Source organism: Tachyglossus aculeatus, chromosome 2, assembly GCF_015852505.1.
Source record: "Tachyglossus aculeatus isolate mTacAcu1 chromosome 2, mTacAcu1.pri, whole genome shotgun sequence".
NCBI lineage: Eukaryota > Metazoa > Chordata > Mammalia > Monotremata > Tachyglossidae > Tachyglossus > Tachyglossus aculeatus.
In genome coordinates this window covers 143,526,726-143,548,153 of record NC_052067.1, presented here as the reverse complement: position 1 = coordinate 143,548,153, position 21,428 = coordinate 143,526,726, and the positions used below count along the sequence as shown (strand labels likewise).

General features: G+C 49.1%; 1 protein-coding gene across 3 annotated transcripts in view; it reads left to right on the top strand.

The window, feature by feature from the left end:
* Positions 1–554: 554 nt before the first annotated feature.
* The window catches only part of IPO8 (importin 8), a 186,205-nt gene continuing 165,331 nt past the window's right edge, over positions 555–21,428 (top strand). For 2 of the 3 annotated variants that reach the window (XM_038761154.1, XM_038761137.1), the window contains exons 1-2: positions 556–775; positions 9,939–10,020. In XM_038761154.1, coding sequence (XP_038617082.1) covers positions 692–775; positions 9,939–10,020 — 166 coding nt within the window. In that variant the 5' untranslated portion in view covers positions 556–691. Of the gene's footprint in view, positions 776–9,938; positions 10,021–21,428 lie in introns of all 3 variants that reach the window. The other variant, XM_038761146.1, reaches the window with a different exon arrangement.

Genomic DNA, 21,428 nt, shown 5'->3' with positions numbered 1-21,428 from the left:
CCAATCATAGCGCGCGTGCCTTTAACGGGTGTTGAATATCCCCACCCCCCCCTTCGCCCCCGCGAGCAGCCAATCACAGAACGTTTCCTTGACGGGCGTTGAATGTCCCCGCCCTCGCTCCGGAGAGTAGCCAATCACAGCGCGCGTCTCTTTGACGGGTGTTTAATATCCCCACCCTCCCTACACCCCCGCGAGCAGCCAATCACAGCGCGCGTATCCTTGAGGGGCGTTGAATGTCCCCGCCCTCGCCACCATGAGCAGCCAATCACAGCGCGCGTCTCTTTGACGGGTAGTGAATATCCCCACCCTCCCTACACCCCCGCGAGCAGCCAATCACAGCGCGCGTATCCTTGAGGGGCGTTGAATGTCCCCGCCCCCGCCGCCGAGGGCAGCCAATCACAGCGCGCGTTTCTTGGACGGGCGATGAGTGTCTCCTGCCAGGAGAGCAGCCAATCACAGCGCGCGCTTCTTTGAGGGGCGTTGAATGTCCCCGCCCCCTCCGCGGCGGCTTTTCCGTACAGCAATATGGCGGCCGCCCGGGCGCAGACCGGCGGCGGAGCGGCGGCCGTAAAGGAAGCCGTTCCCTCTTCCCCCCCGGCTGTCGCGAACCAGTGAATGGGCAGCGTGGAGGGGGGCGCGCGCGCGGAGTCGGCGCGGCGGCGGCGGGGAGCAGCGAGGCGGCGGGGCCAAGATGGACCCCAACCGGATCATCCAGGCCCTGAAGGGCACCATCGACCCCAAGCTCCGGATCGCGGCGGAGAATGAGCTCAACCAGGTGAGGAGGAAGTGGGAGGGGGGCGGGAGGGAGGACCCGCCTGTCCATCACCAGCCGTGCTCCCCTCCCCCACCCGCGCGCGCACGCGCACTCCTCCCTCAGGGCGCGCAGGGCGACGGCCGGCACAGCTGGGCGACTCCCCGGGACCTGTCAATCACTCTTCCCGCTCTCCGCGCGCATGCGCGCTTCCCCTTCCCGCTCGTTCGCTTCCACTCTCAAGGCGCGCATAGGCGACGGCGGACACATCTGGACCCCCCCACCCCCCCCGCTCTGGACCTGTCACTCTCCCCACCCACCGGGCGCATGCGCATTTCTCCATCGCGCCCTCAGGGCGCGCTGGACGCCCCCGGCCGCTTGTCAATCACTCTCCCCGCCCTCCGCGCGCATGCGCGCTTCTCCTGCCCGCCCTCAGGGCTCGCTGGGCGACGGCCGACGCATCTGGGCCCCACCCCGGCACCTGTCGTCACTGTCCCCGCGCGCATGCGCGCTTCCTTGTCCTGCCCGTCCGCTCCGCATCCTAATTCAGGGCACGCGGGGCGGCAGCCTGTCAATCACTCTCCCCGCGCGCATGCGCGCTTCTCCTTCCCGTCCTCGGCGCGCTGGGCGACGGCGGGCACATCTGGGCAATTACCTGGGACCTGTCAGTCACTTTCCCCGCGCGCATGCGCGCTTCCTCGTCCCGCCCGTCCGCTCCGCATCATAATTCAGGGCGCACTGGGCGACGGCCGGCACAGCCGGGCGCCCCTCACTGCCTGTCAATCATTCTCCCCGCCCTCTGCGCGCATGCGCGCTTCCCCTTCCCGCCCGTCTGCCTCCACTCTCAAGGCGCGCAGGGCGACGGCGGGCACAGCTGGGCACCCCACCCTCCCCAGCTAGGGACCTGTCACTCTCCCCGCGCGCATGCGCTCTTCTCCTACCCACCCTAAGGGCGCGCAGGGCGACGGCCGGCACATCTGGGCCTCTCCCCGGGACCTGTCAGTCACTGTCCCCGCGCGCATGCGCGTTTCCCTGTCCCGGCCGTCAGCTCCGCATGCTAATTCAGGGCGCCCAAGGTGACGGCCGGCACAGTCGGGCGCCTCCGGCGGCCTGTCAATCACTCTCCCTGCCCTCCGCGCGCATGCGCGCTTCCCCTTCCCTTATGTCCGCCTCCACTCTTAAGGCAGGCAGGGCGACGGCGGACACATCTGGTCACCACCCCTGCTGGGGACCTGTCAGTTACTCTCCCTGCCCCCCGCGCGCATGCGCGCTTCCCCTTCTCGTCCTCAGGGCGGCAGTGGGCACATCTGGGTGCCGCCGAAGAACTGTCAATCACACTCCCTGCGCATGCGCGCTTCCCCTTCCCGCCCGTTCGGCACATCTGGGCGGCCCCGGGGACCAGTCACTCTCCCCACCCTCCGCGCATGCGCCCTTCTCCTTCCTGCCCTCAGGGCGCGCTGGGCGACGGCCGGCACATATCACCTGTATATATGTTTGTACATATTTATTACTCTGTTTATTAATTTTAGTTGTACATATTTATTCTATTTATTTTATTTTGTTAATGTGTTTTGTTGTCTGTCTCCCCATTCTAAACTGAGCCCACTGTTGGGTAGGGACCATCTCTATATGTCACCAACTTGTACTTCCCAAGCGCTTAGCGGAGTGCTCTGCACACAGTAAGTGCTCAATAAATACGATTGAATGAATGAATCTGCCCCCCCCCCCGCAGACCTGTCAGTCACTCTCCCTGCCCTCCGTGCGCATGCGCGCTTCTCCTTCCTGCTTTCGGGGCTCGCTGGGCTACGGCCGGCACATCTGGGCCCCCCTTCCCTCGCAACCTGTCAGTCACTCTCCCCGCCGTCCTCGCGCATGCGCCCTTCTCACTCGCGCCCTCAGGGCGCGCTGGGCGACGGCCGGCATAGCTGGGCCCCCTCCGCAGGCCTGTCAGTCACTCGCCTCCGCGCGCATGCGCGCTTCTCCTTCCCGCCCTCAGGGCGCGCTGGGCGACTGCCGGCACATCTGCCACCCCCCCCCCCCGACCTGTCCGTCACTCTCTCCCCACCATCCGCGCGCATGCGCGCGCTTCTCCCTCCCTTCCTCAGGGCGCCCTGGGCGACTGCCGGCACATCTGCCCCCTTCACCTGTCAGTCACTCTCTCCCCACCATCTGCGCGCATGCGTGCTTCTCCTTCCCGCCCTCAGGGCGCACTGGGCGACGGCCGGCACATCTGCCCCCTCCCCGACCTGTCAGTCACTCTCTCTCAGCCATCCGCACGCATGCGCCCTTCTCCTTCCCGCCCTCAGGGCGCGCTGGGCGACTGCCGGCACATCAGCCCTCTCCCACCCCGTCCTGTCAGTCACTCTCTCCCCACCATCCGCGCGCATGCGCCCTTTTCCTTCCCGTCCTCGGCGCGCTGGGCGATGGCCGGCACACCCCCCCCCCCCGCGACCTGTCAGTCACTCTCTCCCCACCATCCGCGCGCATGCGCGCTTCTTCCCGCCCTCAGGGCGCGCTGGGCGACGGCCAGCACATCTGGCCCCGCCCCCCCCGCGCAGACCTGTCAGTCACTCGTCCCCGCCCTCCGCGCGCATGCGCCCTTGTCCTTCGCGCCCGCTGGGCGACGGCCGGCACATCTGCCTCCCCCCCACAAAGACCTGTCAAGCACTCGCCCCCCTCCCTCCGCGCGCATGCGCGCTTCCACTTCCCGCCTGTCCGCCCCGCGTGTCTCGCGACACGTCTGGGCGCCCCCTAGCTGTCAATCACTCTCCCCGCGCGCATGCGCTGTTCCTCCGCCGCCGCCCCTCACCCTTCCCTCAGGGCGCCCTGGGCCCCAGCCCCCTCAGCTTCCCTTCCTTCATTCAATCATTCATTCATTCATTCAATAGTAGTAGTAGTAATAATAATAATAATAATAATAATGATAATAATAATAATGGTATTTGTGAAGAGCTTACTGTGTGCTGAGCACTGTTCTAAGCGCCGGGGTAGATCCAAGGTGATCAGGTTGTCCCACGTGGGTCTCCCAGTCTTCATCCCCATTTTACAGATGAGGTGACTGAGGCACAGAGAAGTCAGTTGACCTGCCCAAAGTCACACAGCCGATAAGTAATAATAATAATAATAATAGTGGCATTTGTTAAGCGCTTACTATGTGCAAAGCACTGTTCTAAGCGCTGGGGGGGATACAGGGTGACCAGGTGGTCCCACGTGGGGCTCACAGTCAATCCCCATTTTCCAGATGAGGTAACTGAGGCCCTGAGAAGTTAAGTGACTTGCCCAAGGCCACACAGCAGACCTGTGGCAGAGTCGGGATTCGAACCCATGACCTGTGACTCCAAAGCCCGGGCTCTTTCCACTGAGCCACGCTTAAGTGGAGGAGTTGGGATTAGAACCCACAACCTGATGCTAGCTGATCTAGTTGTCCACGGTCCCACGGGGGGCTCACAGTCTCCATCCCCATTTTCCAGATGAGGGAACTGAGGCCGCGAGAAGTGAAGTGACTGGCCCAAGGTCACACGGCAGACATCTGGCGGAGGCGGGGGTTAGATAGAGAAGCATTCATTCAATCAATTGTATTTATTGAGCGCTTACTGTGTGCAGAGCACTGTACTAAGCGCTTGGGAAGTCCAAGTCGGCAACGTAGAGAGACAGTCCCTACCCAACAGCGGGCTCACAGTCTAGAAGGGGGAGACAGACAACAAAACAATAAGCGCTTAGTACAGTGCTCTGCACATAGTAAGCGCTCAATAAATATGATTGATGATGAAAACAAAACATGTGGACAGGTGTCATCATCAGAATAAATAGAAATAAAGCTCAATGCACATCATTAAGAAAATAAATAGTAGTAGTAGTTGTAGTAGCTTGGCTTAGTGGAAAGAGCCCGGGCTTGGGAGTCAGAGGTCGTGGGTTCTAATCCCGGCTCCGCCACTTGTCAGCTGTGTGACTTTGGGCAAGTCACCTCAACTTCTCTGGGCCTCGGTTACCTCATCTGGAAAATGGGGATGAAGACCGTGAGCCCCACGTGGGACAACCTCATTACCTCGTATCCACCCCAGTGCTTAGAACAGTATTTGGCTCATAGTAAGTGCTTAGCAAATACCATCATTAATTAATTAATTACCCATGACCTTCTGACACCCAGGCCTGTACTGTATTCATTCATTCAGTCGTATTTATTGAGCGCTTACTGTGTGCAGAGCAGTGTACTAAGCGCTTGGGAAGTACAATTTGGCAACATATAGAGACAGTCCCTACCCAACAGCGGGCTCACAGTCTAGAAGGGTTGTACATATTTATGGTTGTACATATTTATTACTCTATTTATCTATTTATTTATTTATTTTACTTGTACATTTCTATCCTACTTATTTTATTTTGTTGGTATGTTTGGTTCTGTTCTCTGTCTCCCCCTTTTAGACTGTGAGCCCACTGTTGGGTAGGGACTGTCTCTATGTGATGCCAATTTGTACTTCCCAAGCGCTTAGTACAGTGCTCTGCACATAGTAAGCGCTCAATAAATACGATTGATTGATTGATTGATAGAAGGGGGAGACAGAGAACAAAATAAAACATATTAACAGAATAAAATAGAATAAATATGTACAAGTAAAATAAATAGAGTGATAAATACGTACAAACATATATACATTTATGCAGGTGCTGTGGGGAAGGGAAGGAGGTATCCCAAGTGCTCTGCACACAGTAAGCGCTCAATAAATACGATTGAATGACTGCTATTCCAGGCCAAAGGGAGGATGTGGGCGAGAGGTTGGCGGTGGCGTCTAGTAAGCACTTAGCAGATACCAAAGGGGGTAAAAAAAACAAACCCGAACCAAACAAACAAATAAATCAGGCATGCCAGCTGGGGATTTTCAGTAGTTGCGGGTTTTGTTCAGTTTCAGCTGGCCCGCTGGACTGTAAACTCACTGTGGGCAGGGAATGTGTCTGTTCTATTGTTCTGTCATTCTCGCCCAAGCGCTTACTACAGCTCTCTGCACATAGTAAGCGCTCAGTAAATAGGACTGACCGATTCCTGGGTAGCTCCTTCTCTCTATTTACATATTTATCATCAGCAATCATATTTATTGAGTGCTTACTATGTGCAGAGCACTGTACTAAGCGCTTGGGAAGCACAAATTGGCAACGTATAGAGGCAGTCCCTACCCAACAGTGGGCTCACAGTCTAAAAGGGGGGAGACAGAGAACAAAACCAAACATACTAACAAAATAAAATAAATAGAATAGATATGTACAAATAAAATATTTTTTATTTTTACTCTATTATTATTCATTATTCATTACTCATTATTTTACTCATTATTACTCATTATTTTACTCATATTGTTATATTTTACTCATAAATATTTATAACATATTTATTTATATACTTTATTCATTGACATATTTATTCATTACATACCTATAGATTGAGAAGCAGCGGGGCTCAATGGAAAGTCAGAGGTCATGGGTTCGAATGCCGGCTCCACCGCCTGTCAGCTGCGTGACTTTGGGCAAGTCACTTCACTTCTCTGTGCCTCAGTTCCCTCATCGGGAAAATGGGGATTAAGACTGTGAGCCCCCCGTGGGACAACCTGATCACCTCATATCCTCCCCGGTGCTTAGAACAGTGCTTTGCACATAGTAAGCGCTTAATAAATGCCATTAGTATGATGATGGTGTCTATCTCTACTTCCTAACTAGGTTACCTGGTTACTAGATTACTAGACTGGATTACTGCATCAGCCTCCTCTCTGATCTCCCATCCTCGTGTCTCTCCCCACTTCAATCCATACTTCATGCCGCTGCCCGGATTGTGTTTGTCCAGAAACGCTCTGGGCATATCACTCCCCTCCTCAAAAATCTCCAGTGGCTACCAATCAATCTGCACATCAGGCAGAAACTCCTCCCCCTGGGCTTCCAGGCTGTCCATCCCCTCGCCCCCTCCTACCTCCCCTCCCTTCTGTCCTTCTCCAGCCCAGCCCGCACCCTCCGCTCCTCCACCACTAATCTCCTCACTGTACCTCGCTCTCGCCCGTCCCGCCATCGACCCCCGGCCCACGTCATCCCCCAGGCCCGGAATGGCCTCCCTCTGCCCATCCACCAAGCTCGCTCTCTTCCTCCCTTCAAAGCCCTCCTGAGAGCTCACCTCCTCCAGGAGGCCTTCCCACACTCAGCCCCCTTTTTCCCCTCCTCCTCCCCATCCTCCCCGCCCTACCTCCTTCCCCTCCCCACAGCACCTGGATATATGTTTGTACAGATTTATTACTCTATTTTACTTGTACATATTTGCTATTCTATTTATTTTATTTTGCTAATATGTTTTGTTGCCTGTCTCCCCCTTCTAGACTGTGAGCCCACTGTTGGGTCGGGACCGTCTCTATATGTTGCCAACTTGGACTTCCCAAGCGCTTAGTCCAGTGCTGTGCACACAGTAAGCGCTCAATAAATACAATTGAATAGAATGAATGAGTCACTTTATATCCTCCCTAGCGCTTAGAACAGTGCTTTGCACATACCAAGTGCTTAACAAATGTCATTATTATTATTACTTATATTTACTATTCTAATTATTTTGTTAATGGGCTTAGAACAGTGCTTTGCACATAGTAAGCGCTTAACAAATGCCATCATTATTATATATAGCTTCTAGACTGTGAGCCCACTGTTGGGTAGGGACCGTCTGTATATGTTGCCAACTTGTACTTCCCAAGCGCTTAGTACAGTGCTCTGCACACAGCAAGCGCTCAATAAATAGGATTGAATGAATGAATAGCTTTCATTCTATTTTTTTCTGATGGTTTTGACCCCTGTCCACATGTTTTGTTCTGTCATCCGTCTCCCGCTTCTAGACTGTGAGCCCGTTGTTGGGGAGGGACCGTCTCTCTATGTTGTCGACTTGTACTTCCCAAGCGCTTAGTCCAGTGCTCGGCACACAGTAAGCGCTCAATAAATACGACTGCATGAAGGTTGTGCCCCATAGTCTTCTGTCGGGTCCTCTGTCCCCTCTCTAGACTGTGAGCTCGTTGTGGGTAGGAATGTGTGTCACCTGTCGTCTGGGGACGGCTTTGTTCGGTAATCAGTGCGGCGAGTGTGAACCCGTTGATGGGTAGGGACCGTCTCTATCTGTTGCCGACTTGTACTTCCCAAGCGCTTAGTCCAGTGCTCTGCACACAGTAAGCGCTCAATAAATACGATTGAATGACTTGATTGAATGAATTCAAGGATTTTTTTTTCTTTTAATGGCATTTGTTTAGTGCTTACTATGTGCCAGGCACCGCACTAAGCACTGGGGTAGATAATAATAATAATAATAATAATAATAATAATAATAATAATAATAATGATGGCATTAGTAAGCACTTACTATGTGCAAAGCACTGTTCTAAGCGCTGGGGGAGTTATAAGGGGATCAGGTTGTCCCATGGGGGGCTCACAGCTTTAATCCCCATTTTACAGATGAGGGAACTGAGGCCCAGAGAAGTTAAGTGACTTGCCCAAAGTCACACAGCTGAGAATTGGCAGAGCCGGGATTTGAACCCACGACCTCTGACTCCAAAGTCTGGGCTCTTTCCACTGAGCCACGCTGCTTCTCTTAGATGCAAGATAACCCGTTGTTGGGTAGAGACCGTCTCTATCTGTTGCCGACTTGTACTTCCCAAGCGCTTAGTCCAGTGCTCTGCACGCAGTAAGCGCTCAGTAAATATGATTGAATGACTTGAATGAATGAATTCAAGGATTTTATTTTTAATGGCATTTGTTTAGTGCTTACTATGTGCCAGGCACTGTGCTAAGCACGGGGGTAGATGCAAGGTAACCCGTTTTTGGGTAGGGACCGTCTCTATCTGTTGCCGACTTGTACTTCCCAAGCGCTTAGTCCAGTGCTCTGCACACAGTAAGCGCTCAATAAATACGATTGAATGACTTGAATGAATGAATTCAAGGATTTTTTTTCTTTTAATGGCATTTGTTTAGTGCTTACTATGTGCCAGGCACTGGACTAAGCACTGGGGTAGATGCAAGATAACCCGTTGTTTGGTAGGGACCGTCTCTATCTGTTGCTGACTTGTACTTCCCAAGCGCTTAGTACAGTGCTCTGCACACGGTAAGCGCTCAATAAAATGATTGAAGGACTTGAATGAATGAATTCAAGGATTTTTTTCTTTTAATGGCATTTGTTTAGTGCTTACTATGTGCCAGGCACTGGACTAAGCACTGGGGTAGATGCAAGATAACCCGTTGTTGGGTAGGGACCGTCTCTATCTGTTGCCGACTTGTACTTTCCAAGCGCTTAGTACGGTGCTCTGCACGCAGTAAGCGCTCAGTAAATATGATTGAATGACTTGAATGAATGAATGAATTCAAGGATTTTTTTTTAATGGCATTTGTTTAGTGCTTACTATGTGCCAGGTACTGTACTAAGCACGGGGGTAGATGCAAGATAACCCGTTGTTGGGTAGGGACCGTCTCTATCTGTTGCCGACTTGTACTTCCCAAGCGCTTAGTCCAGTGCTCTGCACACAGTAAGCGCTCAATAAATCCGATTGAATGAAGGTTGTACCCCGTAGTCTTCTGTCAGATCCTCTGTATCCTCTCTAGACTGTGAGCTCGTCGTGGGTAGGAATGTGTGTGTTTGTTTCACCCATCGTCCGACGACGGGTTTGTTCGGAAATCGGCACGGCGAGTGTGAGCCCATTGTTGGGCTGTATATGTTGCCGACTTGTACTTCCCAAGCGCTTAGTACAGTGCTCCGCACCCAGTAAGCGCTCAATAAATTTGATTGAATAAATGAATGAAAGTGTCTTGTCAGGGACATTAGCCTGTGAGCCCACTGTTGGGTAGGGACCGCCTCTATATGTTGCCAATTTGTACTTCCCAAGCGCTTAGTACAGTGCTCTGCACATGGCGCTCAATAAATACGATTGATGATTAGCCGATTTTGAATTTTCTTGCCTTCATCCCTTTAAAAACCGGTCATTGGAGAAAGGCACGGCAAGCAGTTACGACTCGCAACCTTTCTTTTAGACTGCGAGCCCACTGTTGGGTAGGGACTGTCTCTAGATGTTGCCAACTTGGACTTCCCAAGCGCTTAGTACAGTGCTCTGCACACAGTAAGCGCTCAATAAATACGATTGATTGATTGATTCTATCCTCCGTTATTTTTTTAACTCTCTTGTCATTTCAGTCCTACAAGATTATTAATTTTGCCCCGAGCCTACTTCAGATTATCGTCTCAGAACAAGTTGAATTTCCCGTCCGCCAAGCAGGTGAGTTTATGGTTTTGTTTTGTTTTTTATTTCCTTTTCAGAGGTAAAGGAACTGAATTAGGAGAAGCAGCATGGCTCAGTGGAAAAGAGCATGGGCTTTGGAGTCAGAGGTCATGGGTTCAAATCCCTGCTCCACCGATTGTCAGCTGTGTGACTTTGGGCAAGTCACTTCTCTGTGCCTCAGTTCCCTCATCTGTAAAATGGGGATTAAGACTGTGAGCTCCTCATGGGACAACTGATCACCTTGTAACCTCCCCAGCACTTAGAACAGTGCTTTGCACATAGTAAGCGCTTAATAAATGCCGTCATTATTATTATTACGAGTGAAAGGAGGAATTGGGTGGGCCTCTCTTATTGGCGCCTTCCTCCGTCCTGCGAGGGTGGCCAACCCCTAAATCCCACAGGTAATAATAATAATAATAATGTTGGTATTTGTTAAGCGCTTACTATGTGCGAAGCGCTGTTCTAAACGCAGGGGGAGATGCTAAACACAAGGAGATGAGGTTGTCCCATGTGGGGCTCACAGTCTTCATCCCCATTTTACAGATGAGGGAACTGAGGCCCAGAGAAGTGAAGTGACTTGCCCAGGGTCACACAGCAGACATGTGGGGGAGGTGGGATTCGAACCCATGACCTCTGCCTCCCAAGCCACCAGCCCAAGCCCCCAAACAGCCTCTCTTTTGAGGGGTGGGGACGTTGCTGACCGCCCCAGCTGAATGCCGCGTGGCTCAGTGGCAAGAGCCTGGGCTCTGGGGTCAAAGGTCAATCAATCAATCAATTGTATTGATTGAGCGCTTACTGTGTGCAGAGCACTGTACTAAGCGCTCGGGAAGGACAAGTTGGCAACAGCGTGCCTCAGTGGAAAGAGCCCGGGTTTTGGAGTCAGAGGTCGTGGATTCGAATCCCGGCTCTGCCAACTGTCAGCTGTGTGACTTTGGGCAAGTCACTTCACTTCTCTGGGCCTCAGTTCCCTCATCTGTAAGATGGGGATGAAGACTGTGAGCCCCCCGAGGGACAACCCGATCACCTTGTAACCCCGCCAGCGCTTAGAACAGTGCTTTGCACATAGTAAGCGCTTAATAAATGCTATCATTATTACTATTATTATTGTAAGAATCCTAGAAAGTCATTCCTTTCTAAGATACCAGATTATGAGAACAGTAGTATTATAGTATACTACAGTACTATAATACTAGAAAGTCATTCCTTTCTAAGATATCGGATTATGAGAACAGTAGTATTATAGTATACTACAGAACTATAATACAGTATACTACAGCACTATATATATATATATATATATATATATGCGCATATATATATATATATAGTAGTACAGTATACTACTAACAGTAGTATAAGGAGAGCTCTAAAGGATAGCTATATTATACTACTCACTAATGCCAACCTACTATTTAATATTTGGTTCATCCAAATTGAATGAAAAATAAACTTACTATTCAACTGAACACTATCTAAATCAAAAATAGTGACTGAAGTAGTGTAAAGAAGAAGCAAAAATACAGTCCTGCTGGGCATAGATAACCAAAAATAATGAATACTGGGTTAAAGACACCACAAGCTCCACATTCAAGTTATTTAATACGTATGTTTTAACTGTTTTTTGTGAAACTATTTAGAGAAGCAGCCTGGCTCAGTGGAAAGAGCTTGGGCTTTGGAGTCAGAGGTCATGGGTTCAAATCCTGGCTCCACGGCTCATCAGCTGCGTGACTTTGGGCAAGTCACTTAACTTCTCTGGGCCTCAGTTCCCCCATCTGTAAAATGGGGATCAACACTGTGAGCCCCACGGGGGACAACCTGATCACCTTGTAACCCCCCCCAGCGCTTAGAACAGTGCTTTGCACATAGTAAGCGCTTAATAAATGCTATCATTATTATTATTATAATAATCATAGAAAGTCATTCCTTTCTAAGATATCGGATTATGAGAACAGTAGTATTATAGTATTCTACTGTACTATAATACTAGAAAGTCATTCCTTTCTAAGATATTGGATTATGAGAACAGTAGTATTATAGTATACTACAGAACTATAATACAGTATACTACAGTACTATATATATATATATATATAGTAGTACAGTATACTATTAACAGTAGTATTATAAGGAGAGCTATATTATAGTACTCACTAATGCCAACCTACTATTTAATATTTGGTTTATCCAAATTGAATGAAAAATAACTTACTATTCAACTGAACACTATCTAAATCAAAAATAGTGACTGAAGTAGTGTAAAGAAGAAGCAAAAATACAGTCCTGCTGGGCATAGATAACCAAAAATAATGAATACTGGGTTAAAGACACCACAAGCTCCACATTCAAGTTATTTAATACGTATGTTTTAACTGTTTTTTGTGAAACTATTTAGAGAAGCAGCCTGGCTCAGTGGAAAGAGCTTGGGCTTTGGAGTCAGAGGTCATGGGTTCAAATCCCGGCTCCACCACTCGTCAGCTGCGTGACTTTGGGCAAGTCACTTAACTTCTCTGGGCCTCAGTTACCTCATCTGTGAAATGGGGATTAACACTGTGAGCCCCACGGGGCTGATCACCTTGTAAATTCGCTTAGAACAGTGCTCTGCACATAGTAAGCGCTTAATAAATGCCATTATTATTATTATAAAATATTTAACATTTCATAATGGTATGATATTTTGCACCTCATTTGGAACTTGGCAACGTCCACTCGTATCCAAAAATACCAGTAATGTGTTTTGTTATAAAAACTATGGTACACGTAATTTTTAATAGAAAAACTTTCACAATTTTCACAATCACTCAGAAAGTCTTTTGAGGAATAAATTCACAAGGGATACACTGAAATCAATGCCCAAAATGCTTCCTCTTTTTGACAACTAATAACTTTGTTAAAACTACTTACATTTTTCCTGTTTATTGCTTAAACACCTTCGCTAAAGAGGAACAGTTATCATTAATCCCCACATTTGGTGGCTAATTTTCACCCAAAATTCATACAGATTTTTTTCTAACCAGGGATAATAAGAAAATTGCCCATTTGTTTCCATGGTGATGACTTTCAAAAAATATAAAAAAAATATTAAAAGTGTAAAAAGTATAAAAAAAGGTCATGGGTTCTAATACCGGCTCTGCCACTTGTCGGCTGGGTGACCTTGGGCAAGTCACTTCTCTGGGCCTCAGTTACCTCATCTGGAAAATGGGGTTTAAGACTGTGAGCCCACCGCGGGACAACCTGATCACCTTGTAATCTCCCCAGCGCTTAGAGCAGTGCTTTGCACATAGTAAGCGCTTAATAAATGCCATTAAAAAAATGGGCTTAGCGGGCCTTGTGGCTGACCATCTGGGGCCCACTGGGCGCTTAGTACAGTGCTCTGCACACAGTAAGCGCTCAATAAATATGATTGAATGAATACTGAGGATCAGCGTGGCTCAGGGGAAAGAGCCCGGCCTTGGGAGTCAGAAGGTCATGAGTTCTAATCCCGGCTCCGCCACATGTCTGCTGCGTGACCTCGGGCAAGGCACTTCACTTCTCTGAGCCTCAGTTCCCTCATCTGTAAAATGGGGTTGAAGGCTGTGAGCCCCACATGGGACAACCTGATCACCTTGTATCCCCCCAGCGCTTAGAACAGTGCTTTTGCACATAGTAACCCCACTTCACTTCCCTGGGCCTCAGCATTATTATTATAGTTATTATTATTAACAAGTACCACAATTTGTTATTATTATTATTATTTTATGTGGGATTAGAACCCAAGTCCTTCCGAGTCCCAGGCCCGTGGTCTATCCAATAATAATAATAATGATGGCATTTATTAAGCGCTTACTGTGAGCAAAGCACTGTTCTAAGCGTTGGGGAGGTTACAAAGTGATCAGGTTGTCCCCTGGGGGGGGGGGCTCACAGTCTTAATCCCCATTTTACGGATGAGGTCGCTGAGGCCCAGAGGAGTGAAGTGACTTGGCCAAAGTCACACAACTGACAATTGGCGGAGCCGGGATTTGAACCCATGACCTCTGACTCCAAAGCCCGGGCTCTTTCCACTGAGCCACGCTGCTTCTCTGACCACACTGCTGCTAACTGAGTGTCAACCATTCACTTAGACACTTCTATTTTACCTCTTTATTTGAGGTTTCTGTAGGGACAGGAGGGGCCCAACTCTAAAACAACAACATTTTCAAGCTTCGAAGGCGGGGAATACTTGAGGGAAAACTAGCTCAGGCGAATCAAGGGCCAGTATTTTCAAGTTACGCTCAATGAGGTCATCAATCAATCAATCAATCAATCAATCGTGTTTATTGAGCGCTTACTATGTGCAGAGCACTGTACTAAGCACTTGGGAAGTACAAATTGGCAACATATAGAGACAGTCCCTACCCAACAGTGGGCTCACAGTCTAAAAGGGGGAGGCAGAGAGCAAAACCAAACATACTAACAAAATAAAATAAATAGAATAGATATGTACAAGTAAAATAAATAAATAAATAAATAGAGTAATAAATATGTACAAACATATATACAGGTGCTGTGGGGAAGGGAAGGAGGTAAGATGGGGGGATGGAGAGGGGGACGAGGGGGAGAGGAAGGAAGGGGCTCAGTCTGGGAAGGCCTCCTGGAGGAGGTGAGCTCCACTGAGCAGCGTGGCTCAGTGGAAAGAGCCCAGGCTTGGGAGTCAGAGGTCATATGTTCTAATCCCGCCTCCGCCACTTGTCAGCTGGGTGACTTTGGGCAAGTCACCTCACTTCTCTGGGCCTCAGTTCCCTCATCTGTAAAATGGGAATGAAGACTGTGAGCCCAATATGGGGCAACCCGATCACCTTGTATCTCCCCCAGCGCTTAGAACAGTGCTTGGCACATAGTAAGTGCTTAACATATGCCATCATCATTATTATTATTACCTTGTGCAGAGCACTCTACTCTGTGCTTGGGAGAGGACATTACAACGGAGTTGGTAGGCAGGTTCTCTGCCCACAGGAAGCTTACAGTCCAGAGGAACTAGCTTCCAGTGTAGGATGTATATATGCGTATATATATATGTATATATACACACACTTCACACACACACACACATATATGTATATGTACATATATATGCATACATACATATATGTATACATATACATGCACACATACATATATGCGTACATATACATATATATGTATACATATATATGTATATGCAAGCATGCATGTATATGTATATATACATGTATGTGCACGCACACACATATATGTATACATATATGTGCATATACATGCATATGTATATACATATATGTATATGTACATATATATGTATATATACACATGTGTGTATATATGTTTGTACATTTTTATTACTGTATTTATTTTACTTGTACATATCTATTCTATTTATTTTATTTTGTTAGTGTGTTTGGTTTTGTTCTCTGTCTCCCCCTTTTAGACTGTGAGCCCACTGTTGGGTAGGGACCGTCTCCATATGTTGCCAACTTGTACTTCCCAAGCGCTTAGTACAGTGCTCTGCACACAGTAAGCGCTCAATAAATACGATTGATGATGATGATGATGATGATGGCAGAGGGCCGTCAACACAGCCATTCCCCTGCTGCGTCCTTCACCCATTTACTCCACCTCCCAGGGAGATCCCAAGGCAGGGGAGGACTGGGCCTACCTCCCCTCCCCTCCTTGTTTCCAATCATTCAATCAGCGGTATTTATTGAGCGCCTACTCTGTGCCGAGCAGTGGACTAAGCACCTGGGAGGGTACAATAGAACGACAGAACACATTCCCTGCCCACAGCGAGTTTGCAGTCTAGAGGGGGAAGCTCATTTTTGCCCTCAGAACGACCCCGAGGGGGAAGGAGGGACAGCAGGTTTTGTCCTGAGGAGGAGATTGCAGTTTTGAAGAGGAGCTTAAAGTCCCGAGGAGGAGTTTACAGTCCTGAGGAGGAGCTTACATCCCCACAGACGAGCTTACAGTCCTGTGGAGGAGCTTGCAGTCCCGAGGAAGAGATTGCAGTCTTGAGGAGGCACTTACAGTCCCACGGAGGAGCGTACAGTCCTGTGGAGGAGCTTACAGTCCTGTGGAGGAGCTTGCAGTCTTGAGGAGGAACTTACAGTCCCGTGGAGGAGCGTACAGTCCTGAGGAGGAGCTTACAGTCTTGAATCAATCAATCAATCAATCAATCAATCGTATTTATTGAGCGCTTACTATGTGCAGAGCACTGTACTAAGCGCTTGGGAAGTACAAGTTGGCAACACATAGAGACAGTCCCTACCCAACAGTGGGCTCACAGTCTAAAAGGGGGAGACAGGGAACAGAACCAAACATACCAACAAAATAAAATAAATAGGATAGAAATGTACAAGTAAAATAAATAAATAAATAAATAAATAGAGTAATAAATCTGTACAACCATATATACATATATACAGGCGCTGTGGGGAAGGGAAGGAGGTAAGATGGGGGGATGGAGAGGGGGACGAGGGGGAGAGGAAGGAAGGGGCTGCCTTCCAACAAAATAAAATAAATAGGATAGAAATGTACAAGTAAAATAAATAAATAAATAAATAGAGTAATAAATATGTGCAACCATATATACATATATACATATATAAGCTCCTCTTGAAGAAGAGCTTACATTCCCTCAGACAAGCTTACAGTCCCGTGGAGGAGCTTACAGTCCAGAGGAGGAGTTTACAGTCCCGAGGAGGAGTTTACAGTCCCGAGGAGGAGTTTACAGTCCCGAGGAGGAGTTTACAGTCCCGAGGAGGAGTTTACAGTCCCGAGGAGGAGCTTACAGTCTTGAGGAGGAGCTTATAGTCCCTCAGTTGAGCTTACAGCCCTGAGAAGGAGTTTACAGTCTAGAAGAGGAGCTTACAGTCCCTTGGTGGAGCTTACAGTCTTGAGGAGAAGCTTATATTCCCTCAGACGAGTTTACAGTCCTGAGGAGGAATTTACAATCCCAAGGAGGAGCTTACAGTCCCAAGGAAGAGCTTATAGTCCCAAAGAGGAACATGCAGTCCCGAGGAGGAGCTTACAGTCCCGAGGAGGAGCATGTAGTCCAGAGGAGAAGCTCACAGTCCTGAAGAAGAGCTTACAGTCCCGAGGAGGAGCTTACAGTCCCGCAGACGAGCTTACAGTCTTGAGGAGGAGCTTACAATCCCAAGGAAGAGCTTGCAGTCCCGCGGAGGAGCTTACAATCTCAAGGAAGAGCTTGCAGTCCCATGGAGGAGTTTACAATCCCAAGGAAGAGCTTGCAGTCCCGTGGAGTAGCTTACAATCCCAAGGAAGAGCTTGCAGTCCCGTGGAGGAGCTTACAATCTCAAAGAAGAGCTTGCAGTCCCGTGGAGGAGTTTACAATCCCAAGGAAGAGGTTGCAGTCCCGTGGAGGAGCTTACAATCCCAAGGAAGAGCTTGCAGTCCCGTGGAGGAGTTTACAATTCCAAGGAAGAGCTTGCAATCCCATGGAGGATTTCACAATCCCAACAAAGACCCTGCAGTCCCATGGAGGAGCTTACAATCCCAAGGAAGAGCTTGCAGTCCCATAGAGGAGCTTGCAGTCCCGAGGAGGAGCTTACAGTCCAGAGAAGAAGAGTTTACAGTCCCGAGGAGGAGTTTATATTCCTGTGGATGAGTTCACAATCCCAAGGAAGAGCTTGCAGTCCCATGGAGGAGCTTACAGTCCCGAGGAGGAGCTTACAGTCCAGAGAAGAAGAGTTTACAGTCCCGAGGAGGAGCTTATATTCCTGTGGATGAGCTTACAGTCCCGAGGAGGAGCTTGCAGTCTTGAGGAAGAGCTTGCAGTCCCAAGGAGGCTTACAGTCCAGAGAAGAAGAGTTTACAGTCCCGAGGAGGAGTTTACAGTCCCAAGGGGAAGCTTACAGTCCCGAGGAAGAGCTTGCAGTCCTGAGGAGGAGCTTACAGTCCAGAGGAGAAGCTTACAGTCCCAAAGAAGAGCTTACAGTCCCGAGGAGGAGCTTACAGTCCCGCAGACGAGCTTACAGGCTTGAGGAGGAGCTTACAATCCCGAAGAAGAACTTACAGTCCCAAGGAGGAGCTTATATTCCTGTGGATGAGCTTCCAGTCCCGAGGAGGAGCTTCCAGTCCCACTCTCCTCCCCCGTCCCACCCAGCGGAGCTGTGTTAAGGTGAGCAGAGGTTCGATGCGAGGAGACTCCGCCGACGTGCAGAAGTACAGCGCTCGTTACCCGATCTTGTCGTCTGCTTTGGTGCCTGGCCCCTAAAGAACGCTGCTACAAGTCCCCCAGAAGACAGGACGTTTTGGAGAAAGCATATCCCATCGAGTTGCTACGGATCGGAAATGATAATAACAATAATAATAACAGGGTGTCAAACTCTGTGCTGAGCCCTGGGATAGGTACAAGATAATCAGGTCCCACATGAGGCGACGTGCCACGTGGCTGCCGGAAAATGTGCCGGCCTTCTAGTCTGTGTGTGTACATGTGTGCTTGGGCGTATGTGGGCACACGCGTGTGCTTTACCAGGGCCTTTTCTTGGGGCCGGATGAGGTAGTTGGGTCTTGTCCCAAGAAAATATTAATAATAATGATCGTGGTGTTTAAGCGCTTACTTTGTGTTAAGCAGTGTTAACACACCGGTAGAGGACGGAGAGAAGATTGAAATAGTTGATAATTTTTTCTCTCCCGGGATCGACAGTCAATAATAAAGGAACTAGTTGTCAAGAAATCTGCCAAAGATCAACGTTAGACTTACTACGAAGAGCCCGTCAAAAGTCATGGATTGTGCCGACGTAACAAACGACACCAAAGTGCGAATTGTCCACTCTGTGGTGTTTCCAGGGACAGCGTATGGATCCGAAAGCTGGACGGTGAAAAAACAGGATAGAAAGAACATTGATTCTTTGGAAATGTGGTGTTGGAGGAGGCTTTTGCAAATACCACGGACTGCCTGGAAAACAAGCCAAAAGGATTTCGGAGCAAATTAAGCCAGTCTTTGGAAGGCCAGGTGACTCGGCTTAGATGAGCAGATTTTGGACACATAATCGTGAGGATTAATTCTCTGGAGAAGACGCTAATGCTCGGAAAAGTCCAGGGAAAACGTGGAAGAGGAAGACCCGCAGATAGAAGGATGGAGACCATAATAATGATAAAGGGAGAACTGTTAGAAAAGTTACGGATTACGGCAGAAGACGGGACGTTCTGGAGAAAATATAACCGTAGGGTCGCCATGAATCGGAAATGACTTGGCACTTGGTAATAATCATTCATTCATTCATTCATTCAGTCATATTTGTTGAGCGCTTACTGTGTGCAGAGCACTGTACTAAGCGCTTGGGAAGTACAAGTTGGCAACATATAGAGACGGTCCCTACCCAACAGTGGGCTCGCAGTCTAGAATAACGTGTCAAGCCCTGTACTGAGCCCTGAGGTAGGTGTAAGGTAATCAGGCTTACAGTGTAAGTAGAAGTGAGAACAGGCGTTGAATAAATACGATCGACTGAATTAATGAATCCCGATTTTGCAGAGGGGGGGACTGAGGCACCTGTGTGACTCGCCCAAGGTCACACAGTCGACAAGTGGCGGAGCTGGGATTAATAATGATAATAATTTTGGTATTTAAGCGCTTACTATGTGCCAGGAACTGTTCTAAGCACTGGGGAGGATACAAGGTGATCACGTTGTCCCACGGGGGGCTCACAGTCTTCATCCCCGTTTTACAGATGAGGGAACTGAGGCCCAGAGAAGCGGAGTGAGCCCACTGTTGGGTAGGGACCGTCTCTATATGTTGCCAATTTGTACTTCCCAAGCGCTTAGTACAGTGCTCTGCACACAGTAAGCGCTCAGTAAATGCGATTGATGATGATGATGATGAAGTGACTTGCCCAAACCATGACCTCTGACTCCCACAGGATTTGAACCCATGACCTCTGACTCCCAAGCCCGGGCTCTTTCCACTGAGCCACAGCGGACAAGCGGCGGAGCCGGGGTTAGAAACGGACTCTATATGTTGCCAATTTGTACTTCCCAAGCGCTTAGTACAGTGCTCTGCACATAGTAAGCGCTCAATAAATACGATTGATGATGATGAGGAGTCCTCTGACTTCCAGGCTAGGGCTCTTAATGATAATAATAATAATAATAATAATAATAATAATAATAATAATAATAATGATGATGGCATTTGTTAAGCACTTACTATGTGCAAAGCACTGTTCTGAGCGCTGGGGGGGATACAAGGTGATCGGGTTGTCCGTCAGCCACGTTCCCAGGCGGCACAACAAAATCAAGAACAACAAAATCACGAGCCACTCGGCAAGTTGGAGCCACACATGGCCCTCAGGTCACTGTTTGGCTACCCAGATGCGGCCGCAGAGGAATCATACGAACGATCCGTCGTGGACTGAATGTCCCACCAAGTCGAGGGAAGTTTAAACACTGACCGAAACAGCTTACGAGAATAACCATTTCAATTTTCCAGAAGCTAATAATAACAAGAATGGTATTTGTTAATCATCATCATCATCAATCGTATTTATTGAGTGCTTACTATGTGCAGAGCACTGTACTAAGCACTTGGGAAGTACAAGTCGGCAACATATAGAGACAGTCCCTACCCAACAGTGGGCTCACAGTCTAAAAGGGGGAGACAGAGAACAAAACCAAACATACTAACAAAATAAAATAAATAGGATAGACATGTACAAGTAAGATAAATAAATAAATAGAGTAATAAATCTGTACAAACATATATACATATATACAGGTGCTGTGGGGAAGGGAAGGAGGTAAGATGGGGGGATGGAGAGGGGGACGAGGGGGAGAGGAAGGAAGGGGCTCAGTGTGGGAAGGCCTCCTGGAGGAGGTGAGCTCTCAGCAGGGCCTTGAAGGGAGGAAGAGAGCGAGCTTGGCGGGTGGGCAGAGGGAGGGCATGCCAGGCCCGGGGGAGGACGTGGGCCGGGGGTCGATGGCGGGACAGGCGAGAGCGAGGTACGGTGAGGAGATTAGCGGCGGAGGAGCGGAGGGTGCGGGCTGGGCTGGAGAAGGACAGAAGGGAGGGGAGGTAGGAGGGGGCGAGGGGATGGACAGCCTGGAAGCCCAGGGGGAGGAGTTTCTGCCTGATGCACAGATTGATTGGTAGCCACTGGAGATTCATGTGCCAAGCACCGTACTGAAAACTGGGCTGGATACAAGAGAAGCAGCGCGGCTCTGTGGAAAGACCCTGGGCTTGGTAGCCAGAGGTCATGGGTTCTAGTCCTGGCTCTGCCACTTATCAGCTGGGTGACTTTGTGCAAGTCACTTCACTTCCAGCGCTTAGAACAGTGCTTGGCACATACTAAGCGCTCAATAAATGCCATTATTATTATTATTCTCTGGGTCTCATCTGTAAAATGGGGATTAAGACTGTGAGCCCCACATGGGACAACCTGATCACCTTGTATCCCCCCCAG